General features: G+C 51.2%; 3 protein-coding genes across 4 annotated transcripts; 2 read left to right on the top strand and 1 right to left on the bottom strand.

The window, feature by feature from the left end:
* The first annotated feature begins 1,941 nt into the window (after positions 1-1,941).
* On the top strand, positions 1,942-3,803 carry OVOL3 (ovo like zinc finger 3). The gene is made up of 4 exons (XM_049621641.1): positions 1,942-2,035; positions 2,112-2,176; positions 2,917-3,118; positions 3,574-3,803. The coding sequence occupies exons 1-4, from the start codon at positions 1,942-1,944 to the stop codon at positions 3,801-3,803; spliced, it is 591 nt and encodes a 196-aa protein (XP_049477598.1).
* A 21-nt stretch (positions 3,804-3,824) lies between these two features.
* POLR2I (RNA polymerase II subunit I) lies at positions 3,825-5,120 on the bottom strand. Of its 2 annotated transcripts, none has more exons than XM_049621640.1 (6): positions 5,066-5,120; positions 4,864-4,918; positions 4,463-4,536; positions 4,300-4,374; positions 4,146-4,197; positions 3,825-3,932 (listed from the first exon to the last, which is right to left on the bottom strand). In XM_049621640.1, exons 2-6 carry the CDS (start codon positions 4,909-4,911, stop codon positions 3,870-3,872), a joined length of 312 nt encoding a protein of 103 aa, XP_049477597.1. In that variant the 5' UTR covers positions 4,912-4,918; positions 5,066-5,120; the 3' UTR covers positions 3,825-3,869. The 2 variants fall into 2 exon arrangements, with proteins under 2 accessions (XP_049477597.1, XP_049477596.1); XM_049621639.1 differs by having other exon boundaries at positions 4,997-5,115.
* Positions 5,121-5,676: 556 nt separating this feature from the next.
* Positions 5,677-14,604, top strand: TBCB (tubulin folding cofactor B). The gene is made up of 6 exons (XM_049621637.1): positions 5,677-5,829; positions 6,312-6,455; positions 9,828-9,924; positions 10,596-10,787; positions 14,088-14,160; positions 14,333-14,604. Exons 1-6 carry the CDS (start codon positions 5,716-5,718, stop codon positions 14,445-14,447), a joined length of 735 nt encoding a protein of 244 aa, XP_049477594.1. The 5' UTR covers positions 5,677-5,715; the 3' UTR covers positions 14,448-14,604.
* Positions 14,605-15,432: the final 828 nt, after the last annotated feature.

Genomic DNA, 15,432 nt, shown 5'->3' with positions numbered 1-15,432 from the left:
TGAAAGAGACAAAATGGCTCCACCTAACCATTTGCCAGCTCATTCTTCAGTGCAACTTGCACCCTGTACTCCACGCTGGACAGATCCCAGATACTGGGCTGCCAGACCTGTGCCGGACACACCAGTCATGGCTGCACGAAATCCAACAATTGTGAGATGGAGACACTGAAAATTCCGTTTTACAGATGGGCTGACTGAAACTCCGATGCTTGCCTAACCACCTCTCAAGACTTCCTAACAACCACCCTGTTTATATGCTGCATGCTAAGCATTCTCCCCACATGATCTACATAGGCCTCTGACACAAACCAGCCAAGGGAGACACATTAGTTCTATCTTCCAGATGAAGAAACCGAGGCTCAGCAAGAAGTGACTTGTCTGGGTCTTGCTGAGGTAAAGTGGAAAAACTCTGCCTCCCTTGCTGCCCCAAATGAATGAGCAGGACTGACTCTCAGGGAATGTGAAGAAATGAAATAATGCTCCTCTCACCACCAAGCCTTTATATAGACTGTTCCCTCTGCCTGGAACACCCTCCCTTTTACCTGAAACCTTATCTTCCTTCAGGGCTCACACCCAGACAGTCATCTCTGAACCTTTAAGCTGGATCGGGAGCCTCTTCTGGGCTCCCATGAGCTCCCTGAGTTTTCTCTATTACAGTTTGGATCACTTTGCCTGTGCATTCCCCATCATAGCCTTGGTCATTCTGGGTTGTCACTGGTGGGTCTGTCTCCTTCACGGACTAAGTTATGTGCTCATTTATAACATTGAGCTACACCTGGCCTATAGCTGGAGTTCAGGAAATTGCTGAGTGGATAAATGAGAGAAAGTAACTGCACAGAGAATATTCAAAATCCTTAACCAGTGGTTAAGGGGTCAGACGATGATCAGTCTAGAACACAGACAAGACAGAGTGTTAGGGTGGGGTTCTGGGAGCCCCTGGCTGTGTCACGTGACCCCCTTTGGTTCCTGGACTGTGGGAGAGTGGGGGAGTGGTGTCCCAGGCAATCACTAGGAGCTGGACTATTAACACACCAATATTTTAATTTTTTTTTTTTTTAACATTTATTCTCGAGACAGAGACAGAGCATGAACGGGGGAGGGGCAGAGAGAGAGGGAGACACAGAATCGGAAGCAGGCTCCAGGCTCTGAGCCATCAGCCCAGAGCCTGACTCGAGGCTCGAACTCACGGACCGCGAAATCGTGACCTGAGCCGAAGTCAGACGCTCAACCGACTGAGCCACCCAGGCGCCCCAACACACCAATATTTCACCAATACATCTGAACAGTGTTTCTGGCTGAACGTCAGTTCTTGGCATCTAATAATCAGAGGTGGAGCTTCCTGCTGGAAGATACACAGCCCGTGTCCTCACTTTGTCCTTACCTACTGGACCCTGCTGTTCCTCCACCCTCTGGAGCAAGCAATCACAGCCACCACCCCCCTCTCCTGCTTCTCAGACAGCTGCTGTGATTTGAATAACCAAGCAAGTTGTTGGATGTCCGGTGGTGACTGATTTGCCTGGCAAACAGACCCCTCAGGTCCTTGGCCCAGCTGCTACTTTGAGAAGACAGCCTTCCTGGAGTCTCTTTTTCTTTTCCCCACATGCAGCAGCTAGCTAGGCTCTAATCTTGCCCTTGCTTGACCTTCTGGCGGGGGGGGGGGGGGGGGTGTCCCAGCACTTGGCTGCCCCTGGTGGCTGGAGAGTGCCCTCAGGAACCTGGTGTAGGAGAAGGGGGAGGAATGGTAGGTCCCATCTGAGGCAGAGGTAACTGGAGCCAGCTAAGTCCCTGGGCTTGTCACAAAATTTGCATGGAGAGAATGCAGGTCCTCTGTGGCTCCCCCTTCCCTTCCCTCTTCCCTCCTAGTCATCCTGGGGCTGAGGTGTGACCACAGGTGGAGGAGGCAGTCGTGCGTGGAGTGCCATCTCACCATTCCGGGAGGTGATGCCCCGTGTCTTCCTGGTCAGGAGTCGGCGTCCACAGCCATCCAACTGGGGCCACTTGCCCGACCAGCTCCGGGGAGATGCCTATGTCCCAGGTGGGCCCCTCACTGGGCCTGGAGGCGAGGGGCAGGTAAGACACAAAGCATCACCGTGTCTGGCTTCTCTCCTCAGACTGCAGCAACCAGCGGGGCCCATCAGCACACCAGTCTTCTGGCCTTGGGGACTCTTGGGCAGCGGTGAGTCTGCAGCTGGACCACAAGACCCTGCTTCGTTTCATCCCTACCCACTCTCAGCCTGCCTCTCACTCCCTTGAGCCCATTTGCTCATGCCCCCTCCACCCCCCCAGCCTCAGGACCTTTCCACCTGTTGTTCTCACTGCTGGAAATGCCTTTGCTTTCTTGGCAGAGATGTTAGGCTTCATCCCAGGCACCCTTTCCCTAAGCTGGGCAGCCACATTTCCTATCCCCAGAGATCTCTCTGTCCAGTGGGAGCAGAACAAGATTCAAGCCAAGTGGATGGTGATTTCCTTTAGGTCAGGATCAGACAAGGTGACAGGAGCAAGGATGGGGGAAGACTAGGGACTCTCAGAAGGGATATTCAGCTGTGCATGCCCTGGAAGTAGGAAAACTCTAGCCAGAAGATAAAGGTGACAGATTATTTCAGTATTTATTGAAAGCCAGGAACTGTTTTAGGCAATTGCTATTTAGCAAGAATAAGACAAAAATTCCTTCCTGGAGCTTATAATCTGTTGGGGGCTTGACAAGAAAACTAGAAAAAGGTCACGTTGGGAGATGTATAAATGGAGAAATAAAGCAAGGTAAAGGCAATGGGGGTCAGGGAAGGCCTCGGAGACAGGGTGGCATTTGCACACACGAATAGCAGGCAGTCTCTGGCCTTCCCAGACCTCCTTGGTTCCTGGTTCTAGTTTTTCCATTTGCTCCAGCCAGGGGGTCTAACTCCCATGTCCCTCCCACAGCCTATGCAGGGCAGTCTGGCCTCCACTCCCAGGGGCCCTGGGACACTTGGCTGCCCACTCTGCCCCAAGGCCTTCCCTTTGCAGCGCATGCTGACACGGCACCTCAAGTGCCACAGCCCTGCACGCCGCCACGTGTGCCGCTGCTGTGGCAAGGGCTTTCACGATGCCTTCGACCTCAAGCGCCACATGAGGACTCACACTGGTGAGGAGTGGCAGGGACAGAGAAGGGCAGCTGGGTCCCGGGAGGGTCTGGGATGAAATGGAGAGAGGTGCCCAGGATATGGAGTTTCCAGTGTTTGTGTATATGGGGTGGAGACTCAGCCATCAGGAGACTGATCCCAGTCGGGTGGGTGTACGGTGACGCGAGGGTAGAGGCGTGAACAACGAAGACAGTAGTGGATACATGGATCTAGATTGAAGGTGCAAGGTAAAGCCTCCTCCTTCGCCCCTGGGGAAGGAATATCCTGATGAGGAGGGTGGGAACACAGGTATCTGGTCCTGTTTGTAGCAGGTGGAGGTAGAAGATGGTGGGACAGACCGAGGAGTCCGGACAACTTGGAGTAGGAATGGGGGAATGCTCATGGAGGTTAAGGTGGGGAGACTTAGCTTGGAGGCCATTGTCCTGTCTGTCCTCTCCCCCTCTGCCCACCTGTGCAGGGATCCGGCCATTCCGCTGTGGAGCTTGCGGGAAAGCATTTACTCAGCGCTGCTCACTTGAAGCTCATCTTGCTAAGGTGCACGGGCAGCCAGCCAGCTACGCTTATCGTGAGCGCCGGGAGAAGCTGCATGTGTGTGAGGACTGTGGCTTCACATGCTCGCGGCCTGACACCTATGTGCAGCATCGTGCCCTGCACTGTGTTGAGACTGTGCACCCACACAACACATGAGAGGCAAATAAATGCAGGAAATGCACGCACAGAACACAGTATTTATTACACGTGGGAAAGGATGATTCACTCGGTCCAGCGGTGGCCACAGTGTGGGGCCGTGCACACATAGTACAAGCGCATGGCGTCCTGGCAGAAAGGTTGCCCGGTTAGGAAGGGTACAACATGGAACCTCCATCCAGCAGAGCCTCACCCCAAGATAACAGGCCAAGGGGCTTTCCCCATTGGTAATGGTCCAGCTCAGTATGCCAGGAAGGGCAGGGTCCCCCCAAATGTCGGCATCCCCACCCCCGGTAAGGACCAAGCCTGGGATACCCAGAAAGCCTTCCTCCTGCCACTCACCTCGGCACGGGCACTATGTGACTGGAAGAACACCGCCTCCTTGTGGCCACACCTGAGAGGGCAGTCAGCCACTCAGCCTACCATCCCCTTCCCTCCTCCCTTCACCCAGTGAGGACGAGCCACTCTCCATCCCCAATATGAACGGCGCGCTCACTTTTGGCACGGGTGGTCCTCGGTCCGCGGCAACGTGGGGTCCTGGGACACGTCAGCGATGATCTGGGTCAGTTCGCTGAGGGAACAGAGAGCGAATAATTATGCCCAGACCAGGTCTCTCAAGCCAACAACCCCTTCCCCAGGCTCTGAGTCCTGCCACTCACTCCACTTCGTGCGTGATTTTGTTGACGTAGATGCAGCTGTTGTCGGCTTCCTGCTGGTAATCACAATTCCGGCACTACGAAAGGGCAAGGGTTGCGGGAAAGGGGTTGCGGGAAAGGGTTTACGGGGAGGTCTCGGAAGGGATTGGAAGGGAAGGCTGGGTCTTCCCCAGAGGGAATTACTATAGCATGGAGTTTCGAAGCTGGAATAATGGGGTATACCGAGAATCACCTCGGGGATGGACAAGACAGTGGGGGTTAACTCGTGGGACAGTCAGGAGGCAAGACCAAAACACGTAAGGGGCGTAAAAAGAAGTAAGGGTCATGTGGAGTAAGATGGGGCCACGCTGGGAACAGGTGGATCCCTCTGGAAAGACCCCAGCGCTCCGTGGGCTCGTGCTCACCGCGTAGAGCAGAATGCGGTTCTCCTTGTCCTCCTTGGGGTAAAGCATGTTGTTACTGTGGGGAGGGAGGAGACAGAGGTCAGTCCTGGGGCCACTACTTGCCCCCCTTACACACTCGCAGCCCCGGCCTCACCATTCCTGGCAGAATCGAATACCCACGAAACCCGGCTCATAGGTCCCGTCCGGTTCCATAGCTACGCACCGCCCGCCAAGCCTTCCGCGCTTGCTCCACCGCGCGACCGGTCGCGGGAAGGATCAAGCCTAGTTGCTTCGCCAAGAGAGGGGCGGAGCTGCGCACATGCTCTGGCTTCAAGCTGCTTTGTGCTTGTCTCTGTGCTCCGAGGTTCGATTAATAACTTGCTTCAGTTTTTTGATATTCTGCAGTAACTGCTTCCAATTTCTGGGCCTTACTTCCCCAGTTTGTAGAACAGTATGGTACGAGAGCCAGGAATACGATGCTTCACGTAATTTGCAAAGCGCCGACCATAAATGAAGCCACGGCTCTTTGCAGGCTGAAGGCCAGTGCACATGCGCGGATGGGGTACCTCCTGCCAGTCCTTCCCCTGGGCTTCACCCTTCTCCCGCCTGGGCCGTTTCCCGGGCTGCTATTGGAAGAACTGCGCACATGGAAGACCTCTCAGGATTGGCTGGGGCTACCCAAGAACACGGGAGATCCCTCTTCCTGGCGTGGAAAAGAGACGGCGGCGATTGGCGGGCCCTGCTTGGGGGAGAGCATGGATTGGCTAGGTCGTGAGCAGGGGGAGGGGCTGATATCCCAGAAGCGGCGGCGGCGGCTGCGGAGCCGGTGTGAGGCGACTAACCTGGCTGCGGACCCCGGCAGGAAGCGGCGAGATGGAGGTGACGGGCTTGTCGGCGCCCACAGTGACCGTTTTCATCAGCAGCTCTCTCAACAGCTTCCGTTCTGAGAAGCGGTACAGTCGCAGCCTCACCATAGCTGAGTTCAAGGTGTGGCCGTGGGGGCGGGGCCCGGGGGCGGGGCAAGGAAGAAACGGAGGGGCTTTCCGAACGCGGGGAGGGGCCAGAGATAAACAGAGGTTGGACAGATTGGGGACGGGACCCGGCTGGGTGGGCCCAGAGGGAGTCTGAGTATTCAGAAATTGGGGACGATGCCAGGAAAATCAGAGGTTGCATAGGGCATGACCAAAGATAACCAGGTGTGTCCTAAATTGTGTCTTAGAGGAGCAAGGATGGGATAATGGTTATTGTCACAACGGGTGGAGCCTCGGGGCTCCTGACTGGTTCAGTTGGTAGAGCCCGCGACTCTTGATCTCGGGTTCGTGAGTTCGAGCCCCGTGTTAGGCTTAGCGTTTACTTAAAAAAAAAAAATTTAATTTGCAAGTACGTACCTTAAAAAGGGGGGGGGGGGTGGAGCCCCAGGGCAGAGGGTGGGATCGCTGACAGCCTTTCACCGACTGCTCTCTGCGCAGTGTAAACTAGAGCTGGTGGTGGGCAGTCCTGCTTCTTGCATGGAACTGGAGCTGTATGGAGCTGATGACAAGTTCTACAGCAAGCTGGATCAGGAGGATGCACTGCTGGGCTCCTACCCCGTAGACGACGGCTGCCGCATCCACGTGAGGCCTCCCCGCCATTTATTTATTTGTTGAACAAATACTTGCTGTACGTTGCCCTGTGTGATAACCAAGATAGGCCCTACTTTCATTGAGCCCCCAGTCCTGCATGGAGAGAGACAGAGCCATCACGGGACAGTGACAGCCAGAGTGGTGTGGGCAAAGCCCAGGGGACTGGGGATGCCCAGCGAGGTGCCTGACTCCTGGAAGTATGAGAAGGGGCTTCTTGAAGGAAGGGACGCCTGAGCTGAGACCTGAAGGATGAGGAAAGGTGACTTAGGGTAAGGGGTGGGAGGGGTATGCCAGGTGGGGGGAACAGTGTACAGAGGTATAGAGTGTGAGGTGGGTCAGGGTGAGTGATGAGACTGGACATGTTGGGAGAAGTTGAGGACCTCTGCATTCATCAATTCACATCATCCTCTCTCCTCCCCTTATTCCTCAGACATCCCAGCATCCCAGGTGGGTTCCACCTCTGGGCCTTTGCAAGTGGTTCTTTTTTTTATGGCTTCACATGGCTCACTCCTCCCTTCCAGTCTTTACTTAAATGTCACCCTCCAAGTGTGAGGCCTTCATTGACCTCAGTATAAAATTTAAATCTCTTCTCTTTTCCATTTTATTTGATTTTTGTCTTTAGCTCCTAGCACCCTGTGACATACTGTGCATTTCCTCCAGCACCTGGAATAATGCCTAGTACTGAGAAGATGCCCAGTGAATCATTGTTGAATACTGAGCTGAGTCCATAAAATAAGACTTGGAAGATGGTGTAATTAACCCCATTTTGCAGAAGACAAAACAGCTTCAGGATGGAATTTACTTTCCTGAGGATGAACTATAGTTAGAATTTTCACCTCAGTCTGCATGACTCTGCAAGTCAGTGTGCTCAGAGAACTGGTCCATAACTCTGTGTTATGCCAGGGGTATAGCTGTGAGCCAAGTCTGAAGAGGCCTCTGTTTTAGTTCTGTACAGTGTGTGAGGTAGATGTTAGCTAAATATTCATAGGAACAAATATGAAATGTCAGAGACATGAAGGCCATATAGGAAGAGATCACAGAGCTGGGAGAGCCGGTACTGGGAGGACTTCCTGGAGAGGGTGATGCCTGAGCAGAGTCCTGAAGAATAGGAAGAATTAACTGAAAAAGGGAAAAGAGCACTCCAGCAAAAGAGCACACCATGTGCAAACACTGAGGTGGAAGGGAGCACAGTTAGGTACAGGCACTGAGGAGTGGCCTCTCCTTTGGCAGGAGGAAGTGAGAGCCAGGGGAGGGCTTTGAGCCAGGAGGGTCCTGGTCTGACCCAGGTGCTCACAGGCTCCCTTTGACTGTGTGTGGGAAGACAGGAAGAGTAGGGAGACCAGGGAGGAGGCTGCTTCCACAGTCCAGGTGGTGTGGTAGGTACTGGATCATAGTGGGAACTGGTCAGGGTAGTGCTGGGCCCACAGGACTGAGACTTTGGGCTGACGCAGGCAGCCTCAGCCTCCAGATGCTAGTGGGTCAGGCATAGGATGGCATAGGGCTATCCTCAAACAGGAGGTTTTCACACATGGGTTCAGGTGTAGACAGGCCTCTAACTTCTGAGGTCATTTAAGAAAGGTTTCCCAGGGGCGCCTGGGTGGCTCAGCTGGTTGAGCATCCGACTTCGGCTCAGGTCATGATCTTGCAGTTTGTGAGTTCGGGCCCCGCGTTGGGCTCTGTGCTGACAGCTCGGAGCCTGCAGCCTGCAGCCTGCTTAGAATTCTGTGTCTCCCTCTCTCTCTGTGCCCCTCCCCTGCTCATACTCTGCCTCTCTCTGTCTCTCAAAAATAAGTAAATGTTTAAAAAAAATTTTTTTTTAAAAGAAAGGTTTCCCACAAGTGGAGCCTCTAGAGAATTTATTTTACACTATTTTCCTCTTTATGAATATTACCTGTATTTGAAATGCCTGGCTGGCTCGGTCGGTAGAGCATATGATTCTTGATTTCAGGGTTGTAAGTTCAAGCCCCACATTGGGCATAAAGTTTACTTAGAAAAAAATTATATGTTTAACATATATGTGTTGTTTAAAATAATAGTAACCTCAAACTTACAAAATCCTTAATACACAAAGTAGAAATTCATAGTGATCCTGACCAGAGATAAGGGCCATTTCTATTTTGCTATGTTAGGCCAATGGCTCAGGCCAAACTACCTTAGAGTCTTTGCTGACCCCTCTGTTTACCTCACACCCACATCCCATCCAACAGCAAATCCTGTGGACTCCACCTACAAAATCTGTCTAGAGTCTACACTCGTCTCCCCCACAACCCCTGCCCTGACCCAGCCTCCATCCTCCCTCTCCTGGACACCACAGCAGCCTGTCCCTGGCCCCGCTCAGTCTGCTACCCACCTGCAGCCAGAGGGAGCCTGTGATGCCCTGAATCAGGTCAGGCCCTCCTGGCCCAGAGCCTCCCCTGGGTAAAATGCCCCATGGCTTTTTCTCATTACTCAAAGCCAGATGCCCCTGGCTTTTACTTATTCTGGGTAAAAGCCAAAGTCTGTAGTGATCTGTTGTGTCTCCACTGTTCCCTGTCTGTCTCCGCTTCAGCCGTGATGGCTTCCATGAAGCCATCCTTCCTGAAAAGGGTTAAGGACATTTCTGCACCCGAGACTTGGTGCCATATGTTCCTTCTTAGCCTTTAGGCCTTGGCTCAGACATCCCCTCCTTTCAGAAGCCTTCTCTGACCACCCTCTCATGCTCCTTAAACCTCTTTGTGGTATTTATCTACATAGGACCTTGTCGTCATCTGGTGTAATGCATGCACGTGTTTGTTTATGGTTGGTGTCCCAGCAGAATGAGCACTCCTTGAGGGCAAGTGTTTATCTGTTTTTGCACTGTGTCCCTAGCACCCAGCACAGAGCCCAGCTGGGTGCTGTGGAAGAGCTTAGCAAGCAATGAGTGCATGAATATTGGGGGTGGTACAGGAAGAGATGCTTCAGAGTCTGGAGGTTGGGGCCAGCTTAGGAGGGTCCCAGAGGCCCAGAGAGGACAGATGTGCTGCCTAAAAGTCTTGTGAGGAAGACCTGAGCTCTGCCCTTCAGTTCCAGTGACTTAGAGATCATCACTGATGGTGGTGGCACCATGTGGGGATTGTCTGGGGGAAGATCCAGCCTCTAAGGAGGGGTGGGGGTGAAGAACGGGAGATGGCCAGTGTGGACACTTGTTCTCATCCTTTCTGCTAGGCTCAGGAGAGGGGAGAAGGTCTGGGTAAAGGTGAGGGTAAAGGAGTAAAGGAATGTGGTTTTTCCAAGACAGAGAGACTTAAATCTAGGGAATACTCCAATGTACAGCCCCCTGCCCCCAGCATCCCAAGCCTCCCAGTCCAGACCTTATCCCCACTGACCTCCCTCCCCTCACTATAGGTCATTGACCACAGTGGTGCCCGCCTTGGGGAGTATGAGGATGTGTCCAAGGTGGAGAAATACCAGATCTCACAAGAAGCCTATGACCAGAGGCAAGGTACAGGCACATAACGATGGATGAGGGCATACGGGGGTCAGAGGGAGTGTGTGCGGGTGGGCAGAGGTTGGGGGGCAGACAGGGACACTGGGAGATGGTCGGTGGTGTGATCAGTGCAGGCACACAGACCTGGGCGAGTAGAGGGCATGGATAAGGTTGGTGTGTGGACAGATGGGGTTTGGGGAACAGCTGTAGGGACACAAGTGTGGGGTATGAATAGGTGCTGGGAGATGTGAGGGAATGTAGGCAGGCAGACGGCCTGAGAGGGAAGTCTGGGAGGGAGGGTTAATGTGGGGGGAGGTAGTGAGTTATCACATGGGGGCATGAGCTGAACAGATCAGAATGTGTAGACACTGGTAAGAATGGTAAGACAAGGAGAGGCTGGGCGGAGGGAATGTAATACTGAAGGGACATGGGAAGAAGGGGTGATACCATGACTGGAAGCAGGCATCTTCCTTTTAGGTTCTGGATTATGGGGAGGCCCCAGGGGTTCTGGGGAGAAGCCAGGGCTATAGTGGGAGATTTGGGGGCTTGGGCAGTAGCCCTCCAACACTCAGAGCAGAAGAGTTTCTCTCTGAATGTTGGTTCTGTGTGGGTGGAAGGTTATCTCATCAGGCCAGGGGCCACACCAGGAAAACCGTGTCTAACCCTGTCCCCCACCCCGCTCTCAGACTCCGTCCGCTCCTTCCTGAAGCGCAGCAAGCTAGGCCGATACAATGAAGAGGAGCGGGCACAGCAAGAGGCGGAGGCCACCCAGCGCCTGAACGAGGAGAAGACCCAGGCCAGTGCCATCTCTGTGGGCAGCCGCTGTGAAGTGCGGGCGCCTGGGCAGCCCCCTCGCCGGGGCACCGTCATGTATGTAGGTACGTGGCCCACTGAGGCCTTCTGCCCTGGCCTGGGATGGACAGTGCTGGGGACCCAGCCCTCGAGGAGATCCCAGTGCAGTGGGGGAGACTGACCCAGCAATGACAGTGACAGCCCAGAGTGTTCATGGCAGGGAAGTGGGAAGCAGAGGCAGAACAATGTGGGTTGTGATGGCGGAGGCAGAGGCCAGAGGGATTAGTTCTGAGGTGAAAGCACGGGGCACAGTGTCAGGGCTGAGATGGGGAAGGCACGGGCCAAAGTGATGAGGGCAGGGATGTGGGAAGCTTGGGGGGGCTGTGTGAGCTGAGAGGCAGTACCAGAACCTTCCTCGAGAGTGATCCAGCAGGCTTCCTAGGGGAAGGATTGTCTGAAGGAAAGGGTGAAAGGGGGAAGAGTGTTCCAGCCAGAGGGCATGGTGAGTGCAAAGGGCATGAGCAAGAATAGGCTGGGCCTGTCTGAGGCAGCATGGCTAGTGGGGAGGAAATGAGGTGAGACGTAATAAGTGAGGTCTGGACATGGGCAAGGCCGGACCATGCAGGGCCTTGAAGACAGTGGAGAGCAGTGTGGGGTTTTTTTTTTTAGAACAGCTTTATTGAGATATAATTCATATACCATAAAACTTATCCCCTTAAAGTACACAATTCATTGGTTTTAAGTGTGTTCACAGACTTGTTCAGCCATCATCCCAGAAAGAAACTCCATAACCATTATTAGCCACTCCCCATTTCTGAAACTCCGATGCCCGCCCCCCCCCCCCCCCCCGCCCAGTCCTAGGCAGATCTTGTCTCTATAGATCTGCCTATTTCGGATGTTTCATATAAATGGAATCATATAATATGTGTAATCCATATAAATGGAATCATGTAAACCATGTAATCCATGGTCTTTTGTGACTGGCTTGTTTCACTTGGCATAATGTTCTCAAAATTCATCTGTGTTGTAGCATGTATCAATGCTTCACTTCTTTTTATAGTCAAATACTACCACATTGATTGGCTATACCACATCTTACATACTTGTTCTTCAGTGGATGGATGTTTGGGTCCTTTCCACTTTTTGTCTATTATGAAAAATACTGCTGTGGACTTTCTTGTATAAGTTTTTGTGTGGACACATATTTTCATGTTTCTACACAAAGGAATGGAATTGTTGGTCCCATGGTAACTCTGTTTAACCTTTTGAGGAACTACCGCATTGTTTTCCACAGCAGCTACACCATGTGTATTCCCACCAGCAGTGTGTGAGGGCTCCAGTTTCTCAAATCCTCACCAACACTTACTGTTTGTCTTTTTAATTATAGCCATTTTAGTGGCTATGACATGGGACAGCATTATGGGCTTGATTTGCATTTCTTTGATGGCTAATGATATTAACCATATTTCTTTTATTTTGAGAACTGTCCAGATCCTTTGCCCATTTTTTAATTGGGTTGTTTGTTTTTAGTTTTTTTTAATAATATTTATTTATTTTTGAGAGAGAGAGGGAGAGAGAGACAGAATGTGAGTGAGTGAGGAACAGAGAGACAGGGAGACACAGAATCCAAAGCAGGTTCCAGGCTCTGAGCTGTCAGCACAGAGCCCGACGCGGGGCTCAAACTCATGAACCCTGAGTTCATGACCTGAGCCAAAATCAGACGCTTAACCTACTGAGCCACCCAGGCGCCCCAAGGATTGTTTAGTTTTTGTTGTTAAGTTGTGTATTAGTTTTCTGGGGCTGCCATAACAAAGTAACCACACACCGGGTGGCTTAAACAACAAAAATTTATGTCTCTCATTTCTGGAGGCTGAAGTCCCAATATCAAGGCGTTGGGAGGTTTGGTTTCTTCCGAGGCCTCTCTGCTTGGCTTGCAGATGGCTGCCTTCTTGCCGTGGCTTCACATAGTCTTCCCTCTGGGTGCGGGCATATCCCTGGTGTCTCTTTGTGTGTCCAAATGTTTCCTCCTCTTACAAAGACACCAATCAGATCAGATTCACTTAATCTTTTTTTTTTTTTTTTTTTAATTTTTTTTTTTTTTAACGTTTATTTATTTTTGAGACAGAGAGAGACAGAGCATGAACAGGGGAGGAGCAGAGAGAGAGGGAGACACAGAATCTGAAACAGGCTCCAGGCTCTGAGCTGTCAGCACAGAGCCCGACGCGGGGCTCGAACTCACGGACTGTGAGATCATGACCTGAGCCGAAGTCAGACGCTTAACCGACCGAGCCACCCAGGCGCCCCAAGATTCACTTAATCTTAATTAACACCTTTTTAAAGGCCCAGTCTCCAAATACAGTCACATTCTGAGGTACTGAAGGTTAGGGTGCCAACAGTGAATTTTGGCACAGTTCAGCCCATAAGTTCTAAGAGTTCTTTACGTATTCTACATACAATTCCCTTATCAAATACATGATTTGCAAATATTTTCTCGCATTCTGGGGGTCTGTTGCCTTTTTACTTTTCTTGATAGTGTCCTTTGAAGCATAACATTTTTTAATTTTTTTGAAGTCCAATTTATTTTTTCTTTTGTCGCTTATGCTTTTGGTATTGTATCTAAGAAACCAGTGCCTAATGTAAGGTCACAAAGGTTTACTCCTGTATTTTCTTCTAGGAGTTTTATAGTGTTATGTTTTACATATAGGTGTTAGGCCCATTTTGAGTTAATTGTATGTAATGTGAGGAGTCCAACTTCCTTCTCTTGCGTGTGGATATCTAGTTGTCCCAGAACTACTTGTTGAAAAGCCTATTCTTTCCTCATTGAATAGTCTTGGCACCCTTGTCAAAAATCATTTGTGGGGCGCCAGAGTGGTTCAGCCAGTTAAGTGTCTGACTTTTGATTTCGGCTCAGGTCATGATCTCATGATTTGTGAGTTTGATCCCCACATCTGGCTCTGTGCTGACAGTCCAGAGCCTCCTTGGGATTCTCTAACTCCCCTCTCTCTCTGTCCCTACCCCTCTTGTTCTCTAAGTTAAATAAATAACTTAAAAAAAAAAAACTTAAAAAAATAGTTTGTTCATAAGCAGTGTGGATTTTATGCTGAGTGGGATGGGCAGCCTTTGAGGAATTTAGGGCAAGATAGCAGTGCTGTTTACTTTAGATTTTTAGAAAGACTCCTCTGACTGGGGGTATTGAGTAAATAGGGGATCCGGGCTAGGAACAGCAAGACCAGTGAAGGGGGCTGCTGTATTAGTTTGGGCAGGAGATGGAGATGGTCCTGGGTGGTAGCAAGGAGTGGTTTTTGCCAGGACAGGTTTTATACTCAGTAGGTAGGCATGCATCTGGAGTGATTCAGAGGTTTTGTTGGAATTTCCTCCCTGGGCAGGACTCACAGATTTCAAGCGTGGCTACTGGATTGGCGTCCGCTATGATGAGCCACTAGGGAAAAACGATGGCAGGTAATGAGTGGTCTGGTTCAGCCATCTGTGTGTGTGTCTGTGCCCGTGTCTGTACATGCGTATGTGTGCTTCTGTGTCTAAGTGCATGTGGTGAGCCTGTCCATCTTAGCATCTGGGGTGGGAGCCGTGTTGGGGCCCCTCTGACAACTGCCTCCCTCATCATGCCCTGCAGCGTGAATGGAAAACGCTACTTCGAATGCCAGGCCAAGTACGGTGCCTTCGTCAAGCCATCGGTTGTGACAGTGGGGGACTTTCCCGAGGAAGACTACGGGTTGGATGAGATGTGACACCCAAGGAAAGACATCCCCCTGCTCCAACTAACTAGACTTCTTATTGCCCTTCCCTGTGTGTGCCCATGGCCCTATTTCCTGAGCCCATTTTTATTTTATTCACCTTGTCATTGACTTTTGAGACTCATGCATTAAATTTGCTGGAAACCGGGAAGTGTTGGAGGACTTGATGATAATAGGAGGGATTGGAGGTGGCTGTCTAGGTGAGGGTGAAATAGGAGGTGGGTAAAGTAGAGGTTGGGCAGGATGAAGCTTTATCCCTTAGCTAGTAGCTGGGGGCCCATGAGACTATTTTTCGTCCTAATAAGTTACTATAATGTTTTGTTGCTATAACAAGGGGGCCCAAAATATAATAGTAGCTTAAACAAGGTAGTTTTGGGTTTTTTTTTTAAATAGGCTCCACACCCATTGAGGTGCTTTAACTCATGACCCTGAGATTAAGACCTGAGCTGAGATCAAGAGTTGGACACTTAACCAACTGAGCCACCCAGGTACTTCTTATTCAAGGTAGTTTATTTCTCCTGTAAAGTCTCATGTAATCACCAGCACTGGTATGGTGATCCTTCTGTGTCAGAGGCCAGTCTCCATCTATATATCTTGTTGCTGTCCCATCTCCTTCTCATGATTCCCACATCATCTGCTATAGGCACCAGGGAGAGGGGAAGGGGAAGGAAGGATACCTCTTGCCTTTAAGGACTACGTGCGACTCAGGGTGCCTGGATGGCTCAGTCAGTTAAGCACCCAATTCTTCATTTCAGCTCAGGTCATGATCTTGTCATTGGTGGGATCGAGCCCCACATTAGGCTTTGTGCTGGTAGTGTAGAGCCTGTTTGGGATTCTCTCTCCCTTTGTCTCTGCCGCTCTGCCTGCTTGTGCACATGCACTTGCTCACTCTCTAAATACACATTAAAAAAAAAAAAAAGGAATATGTGCAACTCAAAACTTGTTTCTATTTCCAGGGCGCTTGGGTGGTTCAATTGGT

Source organism: Panthera uncia, assembly GCF_023721935.1.
Source record: "Panthera uncia isolate 11264 chromosome E2 unlocalized genomic scaffold, Puncia_PCG_1.0 HiC_scaffold_19, whole genome shotgun sequence".
Classification (NCBI taxonomy): Eukaryota; Metazoa; Chordata; class Mammalia; order Carnivora; family Felidae; genus Panthera; species Panthera uncia.
The sequence above is the reverse complement of the archived record's forward strand: the minus strand, read 5'-3'. Positions and strand labels throughout refer to the sequence as shown.

Coding starts and splice junctions, on each gene's coding strand:
- TBCB (XM_049621637.1), top strand. CDS start 5,716: ATGGAGGTGACGGGCTTGTCGGCGCCCACAGTGACCGTTTTCATCAGC. Junction 5,830..6,311: donor TCACCATAGCTGAGTTCAAG/GTGTGGCCGTGG, acceptor CTCTCTGCGCAG/TGTAAACTAGAGCTGGTGGT. Junction 10,788..14,087: donor GGGCACCGTCATGTATGTAG/GTACGTGGCCCA, acceptor CTCCCTGGGCAG/GACTCACAGATTTCAAGCGT.
- POLR2I (XM_049621639.1), bottom strand. CDS start 5,055: ATGGAACCGGACGGGACCTATGAGCCGGGTTTCGTGGGTATTCGATTC. Junction 4,375..4,462: donor AAAATCACGCACGAAGTGGA/GTGAGTGGCAGG, acceptor CTGTTCCCTCAG/CGAACTGACCCAGATCATCG. Junction 3,933..4,145: donor CACATAGTGCCCGTGCCGAG/GTGAGTGGCAGG, acceptor CCTTTCTGCCAG/GACGCCATGCGCTTGTACTA.
- OVOL3 (XM_049621641.1), top strand. CDS start 1,942: ATGCCCCGTGTCTTCCTGGTCAGGAGTCGGCGTCCACAGCCATCCAAC. Junction 2,036..2,111: donor GGGAGATGCCTATGTCCCAG/GTGGGCCCCTCA, acceptor TTCTCTCCTCAG/ACTGCAGCAACCAGCGGGGC. Junction 2,177..2,916: donor TTGGGGACTCTTGGGCAGCG/GTGAGTCTGCAG, acceptor TCCCTCCCACAG/CCTATGCAGGGCAGTCTGGC.